Source organism: Podarcis raffonei, chromosome 2 (assembly GCF_027172205.1).
Source record: "Podarcis raffonei isolate rPodRaf1 chromosome 2, rPodRaf1.pri, whole genome shotgun sequence".
Classification (NCBI taxonomy): domain Eukaryota; kingdom Metazoa; phylum Chordata; class Lepidosauria; order Squamata; family Lacertidae; genus Podarcis; species Podarcis raffonei.
In genome coordinates this window covers 108,183,424-108,200,342 of record NC_070603.1, presented here as the reverse complement: position 1 = coordinate 108,200,342, position 16,919 = coordinate 108,183,424, and the positions used below count along the sequence as shown (strand labels likewise).

Sequence of the window (16,919 nt, the reverse complement as noted above, 5' to 3'; positions counted from 1 at the left end):
TGTTTTGTTGTTGTTCAGCCCTAGTGGTGTCGGAAAAATAATTTGGAAATCTGTGAACAGGGAGTAGGTGAAAGCTGGGGTGGAGCCCTGGGTGTTCCAGCGATGCTGTGTGTATATTCAGCACCGCTGCAAAAGCTTTGGTTTAGCTGTAGAAATCCCGCTTCATAAATTCAGCTTTCATTTAAAAGCAAGCCAACGTTCTAGTCCTCATGCTGTGCGGCAATGAGACAGAAGTGGGCATCTTAGCAAGCGACAGGTTTTCCAGGGGTCGGAGGGTGAAGCTGGAGGGTTGTACAACCCCCGTTCCATTGCTGCTGCCCACAAATAGCAAAAACTGAATATTGTGTAGAACAAGAAGAATCTTGTGACCCTCCAAACTCCTGACCATTGACTGTGATGACTGGCGCCAGTTCAAAACCAGCAATTCAAAATCAGTTCCATGTCAAAGAGAAAAATAACTACCAAACTTTTAGATGACATCTAAAGGCAGCCCTGTTTAGGGAAGCTTTTAGTGTTTAATAGATTATTGTATTTTAGGGTTTTGTTGGAAGCCGCCCAGAGTGGCTGGGGAAACCCAGCCAGATGGGTGGGGTATAAATTTATTATTATTATTATTATTATTATTATTATTATTATTATTATTATTATTATTTACCGTGTCACACAAAAGGAGTCCTGAAGCAACTTACAGGAATAACAACACACAATATATAAAAAATAAGTTGATGGGAGTTGGGAGTTCAACAACAGCTGGAGAAGCACTGGTCCCCTATTCCGGATTTTAATTGGAAGCAGCAAGTTAAAGGAATGATTAGCTGAGAGAAAAGATAAACATAAGCTGATCTCTCACACAAAGCAGGCATCAACTAGGAAGAAGTTTGCTGTCACTCAGGAATGAAAATGCCTCTGCTACTTGTTCTTGTCACCTGCAGTTTCAACAATGATTTGTGTTTTTAAAAGTGTTTTTTTAAAACAACAACGACAACCACCTGCTGATTTATTATCAGGACACCGTTTTTTTGGGGGGGGGTTTAGAGAGCCAGTGTGGTGTAATGGTTAGTGTCGGACTTGGACCTGAGAGACCAGGGTTCAGATCCCCACTCGGGCATGAAGCTCACTGACCTTGGGCCAGTCGCTGTCTCTCAGCCTACCTTACAAGATCATTGTGAAGCTAAAATGGGGGAGAACCTTGTGTTTCTTGGAAAGGTGGGATAAACCTGTAATAAAATAATGTGAATTGTCCAGCAAATGTGTAATTTTAAGCTTGTCTTCTCAAAAGTATACCTCATTTATGCCAATGGGAACATACTCGCAGGTAAATGTGCATTGGATTGCAACCCAAATCAGCTAATGCAATGGCCCTAACATGCATACTTTACACAGGTCACAGAATCTAGCTGTTATTGGCAAGAGTTGGGGTGACCTTCATGCAAAATTTTAAATACATCTCACTTTAATGTTTATTCTTTTTTGTAAGCACAGCCTGGGCTGTAACTTTCCATCAGCTGCCACATCCTTCCTTTTGAATCTTCCCTTTTTCTCTGTTCCATGTCCTTCCAGCCATCTTTTTCGATTCTTCCCCTTACAAACAATTGTTTTAAATCCGAACCTTGAAAGCAGAATAAACGTGTTTGTATGCCAACGTTGCTTGATTTGCAGGATTTTGATTGCGGAATTCTTGGTAGCTGAAACAGAATAGCCTTTTTAAAGATTCAATCTACACATGTCTGCTACCGTCTGACCTTTACGTCCGTGCAAGTCCATGAAATGCAATTCACCCAAGGTTTCTTAAGGACTAGTGAGTGATGCATAACACCCATTCAGACAGTTCCTGCCCTGACATTAGAGGCCCCATCTGATCTTATAGACCTCGTTCCTGCCCCCAGTCAGCTGCCTTCATGCTTATTGCAAGGGGGAGACCTGTTCCCCTCCAGATGTAGCTATCCTACACAACCATCTTGACCACCAATCCTGCTGGCTGGGGTTGATAGGAGTTGGAAGTTCAACATCTGGAGGACCACATCCCCCATCCCTCCATTAACCCCTTAGGAGTGGGCAGACACTGAGCTTCTTGATTTACTTTGATATGTAGACCTTTGGGTTACGGTAACGGACAGAGCCAGGCGGGAAAGGGGAAGAGTTACTATGAAGGAACAGGATGCCTCTGAGCACATTCTACTACAGAGAAGCCCGACTTGCTTTCTTCACTTCGGCAGCCTGATACAGGTGGAGACCCTGTCATTTTGCTGTTAAGCAATTGGAACTGCCATCTGATCAACCACAGATCAGCCAACAGATCTGTGTTTTCGACCCACTCCTCTTCCAAGCTTGGACTACTGCAATGCACTCTACGTGGGGCTACCTTTGAAGGTGACTCGGAAACTACAACTAATCCAGAATGCGGCAGCTAGACTGGTGATTGGGGGCGGCCGCCGAGACCATATAACACCGGTCTTGAAAGACCTACATTGGCTCCCAGTACATTTCCGAGCACAATTCAAAGTGTTGGTGCTGACCTTTAAAGCCCTAAACGGCCTCGGTCCAGTATACCTGAAGGAGCGTCTCCACCCCCATCATTCTGCCCGGACGCTGAGGTCCAGCGCTGAGGGCCTTCTGGCGGTTCCCTCATTGCAAGAAACAGGGAACCAGACAGAGGGCCTTCTCGGTAGTGGCGCCTGCCCTGTGGAACGCCCTTCCAGCAGATGTCAAAGCGATTAACAACTACCTGACATTCAGAAGACTTTTTTTTTTTTTTTTTATTCAGAAGACATCTTAAGGCAGCCCTGTTCAGGGAAGTTTTTAACGTGTGATATTTTACTGTATTTTTGGTTTTTATGGAAGCCGCCCAGAGTGGCTGGGGAGGCCCAGCCAGATGGGCGGGGTATAAATAATAAATTATTATTATTATTATTATTATTAAAAAGCCACAAGCACAAACACTTTGGACCAGTGTGTTCCCAAATTTGTCCCCCTCCCCCCGTTAAAAATTGCCAAGCGTCTTAGCAGGCCACTCAATTATTTTGTCTGCTGTACCAGTTGCAATGTGCTGTGCATGGTTTTCAGCTGTAATTTTAATTGCTTCTTTCAGGAGTGCCAACTTGAAGACTGGGGGGGCCCAGGTAAGCCCCGCTTTGCATAACTGATCACATGACCCAATGTACACACGTTTAAATGGCAAAGCCCATCAACTTTGGAGGGACTGGCTCCCTCAAATATTTCACTGGGGGGACGGGACGAAGGGACCTTGGCCCTGAGGAGTTGGCTTTCTCATCTGTTGTACCCCGTTGAAATCAGACTGCACAATACAACAGATAACAGAGGCAATTAAAATGAGCATTTAATGCAACGGATGTGCTGCAGCTGGTCTTCAACCAGATATGCGAAGGACCACCAGAATGAAGCTGGCAGACCAGTTCGGGAGCAACTGCTTAAGGCCAACACTCTTCAACCAAGGACTTCAGCCCAAACCTGCATTTTCAGATGCACTGTTTCTTACCAAAACAAAAAAAATTTTTTCCTTCCAGTAGCACCTTAAAGACCAACTAAGTTAGTTCTTGGTATGAGCTTTCGTGTGCATGCACACTTCAGATACACTTGAAACAGAAATTGCCAGATCCCTCTATATAGTGAGAAGGTGGGGAGGGGTATTACTCAGAAGGGTGGTGGGAATGGGTGATTGGCAGATAGCTGTGATGAGCCTGTTGACGACTCTTAACGACTGCAATAGGTCTTACAGGAAAAAGCAAGGGGTGAGAAGGTGAAAAATGGCTTTGTCATGTATAATGAGATAAGAATCCAATTTCTGTAACTGTTTCTTACCATTTATTGGTACGGCCGTTGTGCTTCCCTTACTCTGGAGGGAATGAGAATGGTCGTCTTTCCCCCCTCTAACCCGCCCCGGCACCTTATGGTATAAATTTTATAATATAGGTAAAAAAAAGGTAAAGGTAAAGGACCCCTGGACGGTTAAGTCCAGTCAAAGTGACTATGGGGTTGCAGCGCTCATCTCGCTTTCAGGCCAAGGTAGCCGGCATTTGTCCACGGACAGCTTTCTGGGTCATGTGGCCAGCAGGACTAAACCGCTTCTGGTGCAATGGGACACAGTGATGGAAGCCAAAGCGCACTGAAACCCCATTTACCATCCCGCTGCAACAGTACTTGTATCTACTTGCACTGGTGTGCTTTAGAACTGCTAGGTTGGCAGGAGCTGGGACAGAGCAACGGGAGCTCACCCCGTTGCGGGGATTCAAACCGCCAACCTTCCAATCGGCAAGTGGTTTAGACCACAGCACCACCCGTTGTGCCTACTAGTGGATCCCGGGCCTAGCACTTGCACCAACGCCCTGAGCTCAGCGAAAGGAAGAGCACCGACGCCGCCTTCTGTAAACCAAGAGGGCTGCAACAAAACACCAGACACGCCAGACTTGCGTGAGCTACGTTTTCAATCTTTATTACTCCTAACCAACAACAAAGAAGTCAGAGCTTAGAAACTCCCCCTTTTAATAAGTCAGTCGAGGGGACAGGACCCTAAAACATAAAAGAGACGCTTGCTTTGGATGAGAACAAAAAAAAGGGGGGGGAGAAAAATAAACAGAAGTACATTGAGGCAAACAGACTCCCCTTGCCCCCCGCCCCAAATGCAATAAAGTAAATAAAGCTTGGAAGAAGGGGCAGAGCAATGGGGGGGGGGAGTACACGCCCGTAAGACAAGGGAGAGGTTAAGCCGGAGGCAGAAACAGAGGGAAATCCAGAGTCCAGGCCTCATCCGTCCACCCATTTGCATGGTTAAGAGGGCGTTGTGGAGCCAAGCCTCTTTGGGGTGTGTCTGTGTGTCTCTTGTTGCAGCGCGAAGGCCTCCCGTGACGAGCAAGGCTTTCCGTTCCTTCGCAGGCCTCTCCGTCACAACGTGGCCGAATTAGGATGGGGTGCAGGAAATGGGGCTCTTTTTCAGTCCGTCCTCCCGAGCAAGATTCCGAGGTAGGTGGCAGGAGAGGTTGCCACAGAATTGTAGAGCCGGAAAAGACCCCTGAGGGTCATTTAGCTCAACCCGCTGCAGCACAGGAAGCTCAAGCAAAGTACCCATGGCAGGTGGCCAAAATCTACAGTCGCCCCTCCCTGGAGCAAAGATGCGTTGTTCTCAGTCAGTAGTAACAGCTCGCCTGTCCTCGCCAGCAAGATGCCCATGCCACAGCAGAGAGGCAAGGCCTTTTCGCTCTCAGTTCTCCCCAAATCCTGTCTAGGGCCTCATCTGCACTACATATGTTTAAGGTCGCATCATACCACTTTAAACAGTCATGCCCTCCCACAAAAAGATTCGTTGTGCCCTTAGTTTGTTAAGGGCACTGGAAGTTGTTAGGAAAGCCCTCTCTTCTCAGAGAGCTACAATTCCCGGAGTTCCCAGGGAAGAGGGTTAGATCGCTAAACCCCTCTAGGGAATTGTAGTTTCTGTGAGGGGAATAGGCGAGTCTTCCTCACAACCCACAGCACCCTGAACAAACTACCAACCCCAAGGATTCTTTGAGGGGAAGCCACAACTGCTTAAAGCAGTGTCTTAATTATTATTTTTCCTTTGCATCGCTTTCTTTATAATTGAAACGTTTTCAGGAAAATATGAACACTAAAAAATAAAATGGCTGCTTTAAATGTAAGGTGCAGGTGGAGCCATGACGTCTTACGGTAGTAAGTTCTGAGGCGTTAACCTTGCATGGCAAGGTAACATTTTCCTTTTCTCCCATTGACAGCTCCACATTCCTCCTCTGCCTCTTTTCCAGATTATAAATTCTGCTTCTTTAGTTTCTCATGCATCCATCGCACCACCCAAAGGCTCAACTTCTTTATCACTGCATGTATGTGTGTGTGTGTACATCAATCCTACTGCCAAGCCAGGATAGGAAAACTACAAGATGCCTATTTGTTGGGCTTTCTGGACCCAAGATCCACCCTACTAGAAATCTGGATTTTATGATTTAAGACAGGCTGATGCCTACAGCCAGCTACCCCCTGCCCCTTCCAAAAAATAAAAATAAAGAGACCATGAGCCTTTGAACTCCTATTCTGAATCTTATCCATCAACAATACACTACCCCAAGACGCTTCCAGGCCCAAAGCTGAACCATCCTTGAGTGTCTGTTTTCTTCCCCTCAGTAAGTTGCACACTTATGTTGTATCCTCTTCCCTAAACTGAAGAGGTGGGCTTTCTCACCAACACCTTGGCCAGCAGATTTCGCACACGTGCTTCACATTTGTGGCAAAACTATTAAGAACCCCAAGAGGCAAGAGCTCAAAGAAGGGGACCATCTAGCTGAATAGCGGCACACAAGCACAGCTCCCAGTATCTAATGGGGTCTCCATCCTCTCTGCTTTTCCTTTAGTCCTCAGGAAACGAAACCTCCAGGGATTCCTGGGTCTGGAGAGTGCTGTCAGCAGCTTCGGAAAGCAGAAACTGAGCAGGAGAGATTCCGAGATCCAAGGAAAACCAACTTGAGCTTCTCTAGCTAAATGCTGCAATCTGACCCTCAGACATTTAGGTTCCAATGCACCGGCGACTCAGGTGGGAGCGCTGCTCAAGGCATAGTTCATGCTCCCCCTACCCGCCACTTCCCCCCCAAAAAATGTTTAGATTATTTGTGTTGAATAAGTCAATAAAGCTTTTCCTCCACATTCAAGAGGCTTACCAAAGTTTCATGGCCCTCCCCGCTACCCAGGTGGATTCCCTAGCATCTAGTGAAGTCTGAGTCCTTCTCAGTTAGGCATCTAAGGTCTGGAGGTCAGTCCTCAGCATGTTAAAGCTTTGTTATCCAGAGTTCAAAGTTACCCAGGGGGGAGGCAGCTATAAGAGAGGATTAGACAAATTCATGGAAGATAAGGCTAGCAGCAGCTACTAGCCATGAGAGCAATGTTCCCCCCTCAACTGTCGGAGGCAAACAAAAACACAAAAAAAAAACCCTCTAGTTGCTGGGAATCACAAGTGATTGCTGCACCCGGGTCCTGCTTGCTGGCTTACCATAGGCATCTGAACGGCCGCTAGGAAGACAGGACACGGGGTCCTATATAAGCCTCCAACCTGATCCATCAGCGCTCTTCTAACAGGGCTGGAGGGGCGGGGAGAAGGGAGTCAGGGACAATATAGGGCGAGGAAGAGTCAAGTAAAGCTTTTCGTTTCCCAAAACATGGGTTATATTTATACGTACACAGTGTCAAAACAAAAAAGGTGAGCGAGACACCCATACGGATTCTAAATCAGGATCAAAACTCCCCAGTGGACATGGTTGCTAGGTTTTCACCTCAATAGGCCTTCTTTTCCAAGAACCGCTTCCCCCCCCTCCCGCTTTCGAGGTGTGTGTGTCTACAATCTCTTTGCTTATATGCTGCAGTCGTGTGTTTCTTTTCCACTGCTATCTTTCTCCCACCCCACCCCACCCCCAGAAATAATTCCTCAACCACGTGCAGATCCGCCGGGGTCACCGCGAGAGCTGCGCCGTCGCTTCCCCCGTTAAGCAGAATGTACAAAAAGGATTCCTCTTCCTTGAGTGGATTCTAGACTCGTTTGGTAACGCGAGGGAGAGGGCGCGCGTCTCCCGTCTCTCCCTCCCCCCTTCCCCGCTTCTCTCGCGCCCCCTCTTCCATTTTTTATTTTAGGGGCTCTCCTTCGCGTGGCTCCGCTGGTGCTTCAGCAGGTTGGCTCGCCGCGTGAACCCCTTCCCACAGTTGGAGCAGCGGTAGGGCTTGGTCCCGAAGTGGGTCCGCTGGTGGATGATGACCTCCAGGGTGGTGCCGAAGCTCCTCCCGCACTCGCTGCACTTGTAGGGCCTCTTGCCCAGGTGGCTGCGCTGGTGCTTGAAGAGCTGCGAGGTCTGGCTGAAGTGCTCCGGGCAGTCGGGGCACTTGTAGGGCTTCTCACCCGTGTGGATGCGCTGGTGCCGCTCCAGGTGAGAGCTCCAGGCGAAGCTCTTCCCGCAGTACTGGCACTTGTGGTTCTTCTCCATGGCGTGGCCCCGCTGGTGCGCCAGGAAGGCCGAGCTGTCGCCAAAGCGCTTGTCGCAGTCGCCGCACTTGTAGGGCCGCGCGTGCGAGTGCGTCTTGTTGTGCTGAAGCAGGTGGACCTTCTGGGCAAACTTCTCCCCGCAGGTGGGGCAGGGGAAGGGCCGCTCGCCCGTGTGGACGCGGCGGTGGCGCTCCAGGTGGGAGGCCCACACGAAGCCCTTGCCGCACTCCTCGCACAGGTGCGTGCGCTCGCGGTGGTGGCCCCTCTGGTGGCGCATCAGCGTCTGGCGGCTGCGGTACACCTTGCCGCAGTCCTCGCAGCCCAGGTGGGTCTTCTTGTGCTCCTCCAGCTCCGAGATGAGCGCGTAGCTGCGCCAGCAGGCCGGGCAGTTGTAGGGCCGCTCGCCCATGTGGTTGCGCCGGTGCTTGGCCAGGTGGGCGCTCTGGCTGTAGGTCTCCCCGCACTCGGGGCACTTGAAGGGCCGCTCGCCCGTGTGGACCCGCCGGTGGCGCTCCAGGTGGGAGGCCCAGATGAAGCACTTGCCGCAGTCGGCGCACTTGTGGGGCTTCTCGGCCGTGTGGCCCTTGCGGTGGTTCTCCAGGGCCGAGCTCTGCGCAAAGCGCTTCCCGCACTCGGGGCACTTGAAGGGCTTCTCAATCAGCTGCGAGCAGCGGTGCTGCAGCAGGTGGAAGTTCTGGCTGTAGGCCTCGCCGCAGTTGAGGCACTTGAAGGGCTTCTCGCCCGTGTGCATCCGGCGGTGGCGCTCTAGGTGGGAGCTCCAGATGAAGCTCTTGCCGCAGTCCGAGCACTGGAAGGGCTTCTCCCGCGCCGCGTTGGCCTCGCTCCGCTGGCGGCCCCGGGGCGGCGCATGCAGGCTCCTCGTGCAGTCCGAGCAGCGGCTTTCCAGGCTCTTCTTCAGCGCATGCCCTCGTTGAGTCGCTTTGTCCTTCTTCACCACCGGGATGATCTTGGGGGGAGGTGGCGGCGGCGGCGGTGGCTGCTTGGGCGGTGCGCGGCGCACCACGGGCTTGACTCGCCTGGGGGTGCTTTGAGACGTGCCTGGCCGCAGCTCCTCGGGCCCTTCGTCCTCCTCCTCTTCATCGTCCTCCTCCTCTTCCTCCTCTTCATTGTTGTTACTGTTCAGCAGCTTGTCTGCAGCTGGAAAACAAGGCAACCACCTTAGGAAGGCCAAAATGTGTGAATTTATATAATAGTAACACCTATTGATTGCACATGAAATGTGGCAAACCCCCCCCCCCCGTAGAATTGTAGAACTGTACAGTTGGATACTGGAAGAATAAGAAACCAAGATAGCTTTTCAAGATAGCTCTGAAATGTTATTATGATTGTAAAATTAGTGAAATGTATAAACTTGAAAAGCATAATTATTATTTTTTAAAAAAGAACTGTACAGTTGGAAGGGACCTCGAGGGTCATCTATTCCAGCCCCCTGAAATGCAGGAATCTTTTGTCCAATATGAGCCTTGAACCCTGAGATTTAGAGAATAAGCTATCCAGAAGTTGCTACAAAGGAATGCAGTACAAGCATTAACATAGCAACTGTAAAATCAGCCAAGTCATACCTTAGTTGTAAAGCATTAATCAACTCTAACCCATTAGCAGTTTACATGGGCAATTAGTTCCCTTTATTGCTACCCAATTTTACAGGTAAACACATGAAATTCTGACTGCTACAATTTAAAAAAAGGGGGGGGGAGAGATGTCTTTAGCCTTTGCATTATCTTACCTTTCACAACCTTGGATCCCCAGATTTTTTGAACTACAACTCCCATCATCCCTGACCAATGGCCATGCTGGCTGGGAATGATGGGAGCTGTAGTCCAACAATGTCCAGGGACCCAAAGTTTAGAAAGGCTGTATTAATAGCATCTTGACTTTTTTTGTAAGCCGCTTGGGGGGGGGAGTGCAGGTTGTTAGGTATCGTGGACTAGGACTTGAGAGAACAGGGTTCAAATCCCCATTCAGCCATGTAGCTGACTGGCATAACCTTTGGCCAATCTCTCTCTCCCTCCCTAACCTACCTCACAGGGTTGTTGTGAGGAGAAAACAAGAAGAAAGAGAATAACGTAGGCCACTTCTAAGCTCCTTGGTGGAGACAGTGGTATATAAATGTAAGAAATAAAAACAGGATACAAACTCAAGCTTAACACTAAAAAGTCAGGGTGACTGGGGGGGCGTGTAAAAAAGGGTTACTTCCACTTTAATTACCTTTTCTCCCAAGTGTCTATTTTAAAAGGCTGCAGGCAAAGTGTTTTTTTTATTTTTGTGCAGCATTAAAGGTAAAGGTACCCCTGACCATTAGGTCCAGTCGTGACCGACTCTGGGGTTGCGGCGCTCATCTCGCTTTATTGGCCAAGGGAGCCGGCGCTTGTTCGCAGACAGCTTCCAGGTCATGTGGCCAGCATGACTAAGCCGCTTCTGGAGAACCAGAGCAGTGCACGGAAACACTGTTTACCTTCCTGCCGGAGCGGTACCTATTTATCTACTTGCACTTTGATGTGCTTTCGAACTGCTAGGTTGGCAGGAGCAGGGACCGAGCAACAGGAGCTCACCCCATCATGGAGATTCGAACCACTGACCTTCTGATCAGCAAGTCCTAGGCTCTGTGGTTTAACCCACAGTGCCACCCGCATCCCTTTTGTGCAGCATTATAGGCCCTTTAATAACAACAGGAAGAAAGGGATGGGCATATGTGATAAGAAAACAGAAAAGGTGGTTAAGTCCAGAGCTCTCCAACATAGGAAGTGCTATAGTTGTACCATATAATAGTAATTTTATTTATCTCATTTCAGGTCTGATGGTAAAAAAAAAAACCTGAGAGCGGTTTGCAAAATGTATGCAGAACGTCTTTCCCAGTACCGCTGCATTAAAAACAGAATCGTCACCATCAACTATTACTATCAGTTGTGAGTGAACCGTTGGCCCGCCAGAGGTTGCTCAACTACAACTCCCATCAGTCCCAGCAAACCTGGCTCAGGCCAGGCGTAGTGGGAGTTGTAGTTGAGCAACATCTGGCGGGCCAAAAGCACCCCACAGCTGATCTGCATCAAGGAACAGACGCAAAAACTCCACACACAAAATGTCTGGGATGCAAAGACTGGCATACGTGAGTTCTGGAACTCTGGACAAAAATAAGGGCAGGGGATTCGGAAGAGACAGGAATCTTGCAGCACACGAAAAGCAAAAATGAATGGGACTGAGTAGGGTCAGGGTGACCAAGAAAGGAACTTTAAGGTGTAGGAAGAAATGGGGTGAAAGAAATAATTTATAATAATTTATTATTTATACCCCGCCCATCTGGCTGGGCTTCCCCAGCCACTCTGGGCGGCTTCCAACCAAATATTAAAATTAAGTAATCCATCAAACATTAAAAGCTTCCCTAAACAGGGCTGCCTTTAAATGTCTTCTAAAAGTCTGGTAGTTGTTGTTCTCTTTGACATCTGGTGGGAGGGCATTCCACAGGGCAGGTGCCACTACTGAGAAGGCCTTCTGAGATAGCACAAAAGTCCATTAAAGTAATTAAAGCTGCAATCGCTCCATATATTTAAAGCACTATGATACCGCTTTAAACAGGTGTGGGTCCCCCCACCCCAATGATTCCAGGAACTGTAGTTTGCTAAGGGTGCCAAGAGTTGTTGGGGGGGGCACTACTACTCTCTTCACAGAACAATAATTCCCAGAGTTCCTTGGGAGGATGGGTTGCCTGCTAAACCACTCTGGGAATTATAGCACTGGGAGGGGAATAGGGGTCTTTTTTATCAACTCCCAGCATCCTTTGCAAACTACAGCTCCCAAAAGTGCAGTGCAAAAGTGGCCCAAAATGGTATCTATCCCCCAGAAAAGGAAAAGAAAAGGAAGTATCTGGTTGGCCCATGTTAGAACAGGAGGCTGGACAAGATGGAATCCAGTACAGCTCATCTTAGCTTCTTATGAAGATGAAACATGCGAGGCTGTAGGAAATTGGGACTCTGGCAGCATGGGGAAAGGAGCAAGAGTGAGGAGGGTGGGCATAGGGAATAGGAGACGATGGCAAAACAGGAGCCTGCTAAAGCACGCACCTGGCAAAAACGATACCCAATTCCAAAAAATAAATACTCACCAGGAAGAACAGGGAAGAAGAAAACCGGAATCTCAGCCCCTGTGTTCCTTGCTTCCATTGAAGCAGCCTGCCTCTCTCCTCTCAGGGAGGCAGCTGAGGGAGGGAGAAGGGCAATTTATTGGCTGGAAAGGGCACTCACTCTCTTTGTGGGTGGGGTCTTTAAAGAGCATCTCCTGGGGCATATTTAAGCTAAGGTGCTTAAAGGACTCTTTAACACAACAAACCCAGGCTCCTTTCTCTTACCCTGCAGGACCTTCCGACCCCATGCCCCCAAGGTAAAGGAAATGCAAACTGTCTCCAGATCTCTGTGGATAACAGCAGGGATGCAGGTGATCCACAGGCAGAAAATGGGGAAAAGAGCTGGGAAACAAAGGCATTAAATGGCCAGTTTCTTATTAGAAAAGAAAGCTTGATGGATCGTCAAGTGGCAAGAATAGTAACAGGAGCTGAAGGAAGAACCTGTGCTTGATTTCTGAGCACTGTTGTGGAACCAGCAGACAAATTGGTTCCAGGTGCCTTGATGGCCAGAGAAAGCTGCTTCCTTAAAGGGTTGCAGAAAGTATAGGGTACTTTTTCCCAAGTTTACATGCCCAGTGAAGAGGTTCCGTGTTATGCCAAGTGAGTAAAAAGTGCTTTGTTTAATGCTGAACAGAAAGAGAGGCCTCTTCAATTTTTATTGGGTTATAACCCTTTGGATCAGTCTTTCTCAACCTTGCATTCCTGAATGTTGCTGGACCACAACTCCCATCATTCCCAGCCAAAATGGCCAGCGGTCAGGGATGATGGGAGTTGTAGTTCAAAAAAATATCTGGGGACCCGAGCTTGAGAAAGGCTGGCTTAGATAGTGGAGTTAAATGTTTAATGTTTAATGTTTGATGATGCTTTTATATGTGTTGGAAGCCGCCCAGAGTAGCTGGGGCAACACAGGCAGATGGCTGGGGTGCTAATAATGCTAATACAGTGGTACCTCGGGTTACAGACGCTTCAGGTTACAGACTCTGCTAACCCAGAAACAGTACCTCGGGTTAAGTACTTTGCTTCAGGATGAGAACAGAAATTGCACAGCAGCGGCACGGCAGCAGCAGGAGGCCCCATTAGCTAAAGTGGTGCTTCAGGTTAAGAACAGTTTCAGGTTAAGAACGGACCTCCGGAATGAATTAAGTACTTAACCTGAGGTACCACTGTAATAATTAATAATATAATATAATATATTCTGGAAACCTGTTTCCTAAACCTATGCATGATACAGAATGTGTAGCCAGGTTTTCCAAGTTTAATGAGCAGGCCTTTTCCTACCTAGGATTCTGTCTTCTCAAACGTTAGAACTGGAGCACCGTACATTTCACATAAGACAACATCCATCTTAAAAGAGACCTACGGATCTCACAGCAGCTTCTTGCTTGGCCTGCAGGTGCAATTGGTCCTTGCAAAAAGTGAGCCGCACAAAAGCGGAACTTGCTTCTGCACAAGCAGACCCAGAAGGGGGATAAAAGCTGAGGCGCTGAGCGACTCCACCCCACCCCTATCCATACTTCCACACCATCCATGGAGCATCTTCCATGAGTGTTGTATGGGATTGCAAACCTGACACGGGTTGTCTTGGGTGTTCTGGAACAGGTGTAATAAACGTAAATCTGCCTTTATTCCCTTATGGGGGACACAAGAGCCCTTATAGAGTCCTTTGCAGGTTCTCCATCTGTGGAGGTAATCTGCCAGACAGGAGGTAAACAAAGCACTCAGATTTCTGTTGTAGGCCCCCCTTTCTGTGATGTAGGTATGATGTACAGTGGTGCCTCGCAAGACGAAAAGAATCCGTTCCACGAGTCTCTTCGTCTTGCGGTTTTTTCGTCTTGCGAAGCAAGCCCATTAGCGGCTTAGCGCTATTAGCGGCTTAGCGGGCTTAGCGGATCAGCTGATAAGCGGCTTAGGAAAAAGGGGGGGGGGAACCCTGCAGGAACTCGCAAGACATTTTCGTCTTGCGAAGCAAGCCCATAGGAAATTCGTTTTGCGAAGCACCTCCAAAATGGAAAACCCTTTCGTCTAGCGGGTTTTCCGTCTTGCGAGGCATTCGTCTTGCGGGGCACCACTGTATCTGGAGGGTAGTCTTGGACTCCAAGGCGGGCAATTTAAAATGTCTATATAAGGGCAGGCACACCTTTGTTCGGGGTCCTCCTCCTGCGTGTGAAGGCAAGGGGGCACCCTGTTGCAACAGTTCAGTAAAGCTGCTTTGCTTCTCAATATTCTCTGGTTGGCCTCTGTTATTTTCTCTGACCGATGGAGAACCTGCAAAAGACTCTATAAGGGCTCTTGTGTCCCCCATAAGGGAATAAGGGCAGATTTACGTTTCTTACACAGGTGAGGTATGGAAGCCAGCCTCGGGGGATGGGGAGCCAAGGTCCACTGTTCTGTGCTTGCACATTACCAAGAAAGGTATCCTTCCCCTGTATTGACACTGTCCTGGCAGGCACTGTCTCAGCTCCTGAGTCCTGACAAGTTAGGCTTATTGAACTGTAGAGCTGGAAGGGGGCCCCCTAAGAGTCATCTAGTCCAACCCCGTGCAATGCAGGAATCTCAGCTAAGGCTCCTGGAACAACTTCTTGCTGGCACTGAAACCCAGAAGATGCTGCTGTTAACAGCTGGGTCCTTGAGTTTGGAAGGTAACCACAGACTTTACGGAGGTCGTTTTTCACTCAGGAGTACCATGAACTGCAAGAAGATCAAACCTATTCATTCTTAAAGAAATCAGCCCTTAATGCTCACTGGACGGACAGATCCTGAAGCTGAGACTCCAATACTTTGGCCACCTCATGAGAAGAGAAGACTCCCTGGAAAAGACCCTGATGTTGGGAAAGATGGAGGGCACTAGGAGAAGGAGACGACAGAGGACGAGATGGTTGGACAGTGTTCTCGAAGCTACCAGCATGAGTTTGACCAAACTGCGGGAGGCAGTGGAAGACAGGAGTGCCTGGCGTGCTCTGGTCCATGAGGTCACAAAGAGTTGGACTCGACTAAACAACAACAAAATTAACTCTGGGTATTAAGCGAAAGAACTGCATGAGGGGGAGAATTGGGCTCCCCCCCCCCCCCGGCACAGAGTAGCTTTTGAACTCCCTGTTCAAGTCGGGCAGAGCAGCCAGGGGAGAGCTCTGACTGAAGCCCTCGTACGCCTCACGTCCAGCACATTGCATCAAAGCAAGCGAGAGTTGTTGTGCAGGGACTAAGCACACACGTCTGGGCTTATGCGGCCTGTTTGACAGGTTTCAGACCTGCCTATTTGGAATGTTATTCCCTAGGGAGGAATGTTGTGTGTACAGTGGTACCTCGGGTTAAGAACTTAATTCGTTCTGTTAGTCCGTTCTTAACCTGCAACTGTTCTTAACCTGAAGCACCACTTTAGCTAATGGGGCCTCCTGCTGCAGCCGCGCCATTTCTGTTCTCATCCTGAAGCAAAGTTCTTAACCCGAGGTACTATTTCTGGGTTAGCAGAATCTGTAACCTGAAGTGTCTGTAAACCGAGGTACCACCGTAATGCAAAACCAAGAGGTTCCCTAGGCAAGACGAGAGGAGCTCCTGTCAAACGGTGAGCTGGGTGCCTAGAAAACTGGTGTCGGAACCTCTTTATCTGAAATGTTGTGCTTCTACCCCATTTGCTCCTTGAGGTGGGAAAGCTGTGTGTCTTTTTCCCAGCCAAGTTCTTCATTTGCTCCCTGGGAATTTAAAATGCGTGCAACTGTGACTATAAACTGTAACCTGGTACATTTCTGCTTCCTAATAATAATAATAATAATAATAATAATAATAATAATAATAATTTTATTTACACCCCACCCATCTGGCTGGGTTTCCCCAGCCACTCTGGGCAGCTGACAGCACGTATGAGATCTTGCCTCTGCTATGAGTCTCCGAATCTCTCAGGCCATTCTCATCTAAGAATAAGGAGTCTGAGGGTCTCTCGTGGGTTTTTTTCTCCCTTTCTGGGAAATTCACACTGCTTCCCCCCTCACCTTTTTTTCAGAACAAAGAACACCACTTCCCTGAAAATGTTATCAGTGATAGCTACTGTTCAGGGGAGGCAAAGAGAGGTCTTCTTTATAGCGTGCACACACAAAAAAAAGAGGAGAAAAAACCAAGTACGAATGGAAGAGGAGAACCGATACAAAGGGAAATGGGATTCTTACCAAGAGACATCAGCGTCTCGTAGCTCTCCTGCATGACATCTCGATATAGTGCCCTTTGTCGCGGGTCCAGGTACACCCATGGCTCCATGGCAGAATGAGTTCTCAGCACCTACCAACGACAAATGAAACCCATTCAGCCTCTTTATTGGAATGTACTACTTAGGGGGGGATGTGGGTGGCGCTGTGGGTTAAACCACAGAGCCTAGGACTTGCCGATCAGAATGTCAGTGGCTTGAATCCCCGCGACGGGGTGAGCTCCTGTTGCTCGGTCCCTGCTCCTGCCAACCTAGCAGCTCGAAAGCACCTCAAAGTGCAAGTAGATAAATAGGTACCACTCCGGCGGGAAGGTAAACGGCGTTGCCGTGCGCTGCTCTGGTTCTCCAGAAGCGGCTTAGTCATGCTGGCCACATGACCCGGAAGCTGTACGCCGGCTCCCTCGGCCAATAAAGCGAGATGAGCGCCGCAACCCCAGAGTCGGCCACGACTGGACCTAATGGTCCCTTTACCTTTACTACTTAGGGGTGGCTTAGCTGCAACCCTCTGGAGACCACTGAACAACATCTCCCATCATCTCAGACTGCTGGCCGTGCTGGCTAGGGGCTGGTGGGACTTGGGAGTCCAAAGGCATCCATTCAGA

At 48.9% G+C, this 16,919-nt stretch overlaps 1 protein-coding gene and 1 long non-coding RNA gene across 4 annotated transcripts; both read right to left on the bottom strand.

Annotated features, from left to right (window-relative positions):
- Positions 1-840: 840 nt before the first annotated feature.
- LOC128408968 (uncharacterized) lies at positions 841-2,323 on the bottom strand. The gene is made up of 2 exons (XR_008329169.1): positions 1,339-2,323; positions 841-1,271 (listed from the first exon to the last, which is right to left on the bottom strand). It is a non-coding gene; the product is annotated as an uncharacterized LOC128408968 (long non-coding RNA).
- Positions 2,324-4,424: 2,101 nt separating this feature from the next.
- Positions 4,425-16,382, bottom strand: LOC128408896 (zinc finger protein CKR1-like). 3 transcript variants are annotated; one of them, XM_053378929.1, is made up of 3 exons: positions 16,283-16,382; positions 12,105-12,197; positions 4,425-9,142 (listed from the first exon to the last, which is right to left on the bottom strand). In XM_053378929.1, the coding sequence occupies exons 1-3, from the start codon at positions 16,368-16,370 to the stop codon at positions 7,635-7,637; spliced, it is 1,689 nt and encodes a 562-aa protein (XP_053234904.1). In that variant the 5' UTR covers positions 16,371-16,382; the 3' UTR covers positions 4,425-7,634. The 3 variants fall into 3 exon arrangements, with proteins under 3 accessions (XP_053234904.1, XP_053234905.1, XP_053234907.1); XM_053378930.1 differs by lacking the exon at positions 12,105-12,197 and having other exon boundaries at positions 4,425-9,162; XM_053378932.1 differs by lacking the exon at positions 12,105-12,197.
- Between the last annotated feature and the right edge of the window lie 537 nt (positions 16,383-16,919).

Excerpts from the sequence above, each read along its gene's own strand:
- LOC128408896 (XM_053378929.1), bottom strand. The coding sequence starts at position 16,370 with ATGGAGCCATGGGTGTACCTGGACCCGCGACAAAGGGCACTATATCGA. Across the intron at positions 12,198-16,282 it reads CGAGACGCTGATGTCTCTTG|CTGCCTCCCTGAGAGGAGAG; the intron begins GTAAGAATCCCA and ends TCCCTCCCTCAG. Across the intron at positions 9,143-12,104 it reads CTTCTTCCCTGTTCTTCCTG|CTGCAGACAAGCTGCTGAAC; the intron begins GTGAGTATTTAT and ends CTTGTTTTCCAG.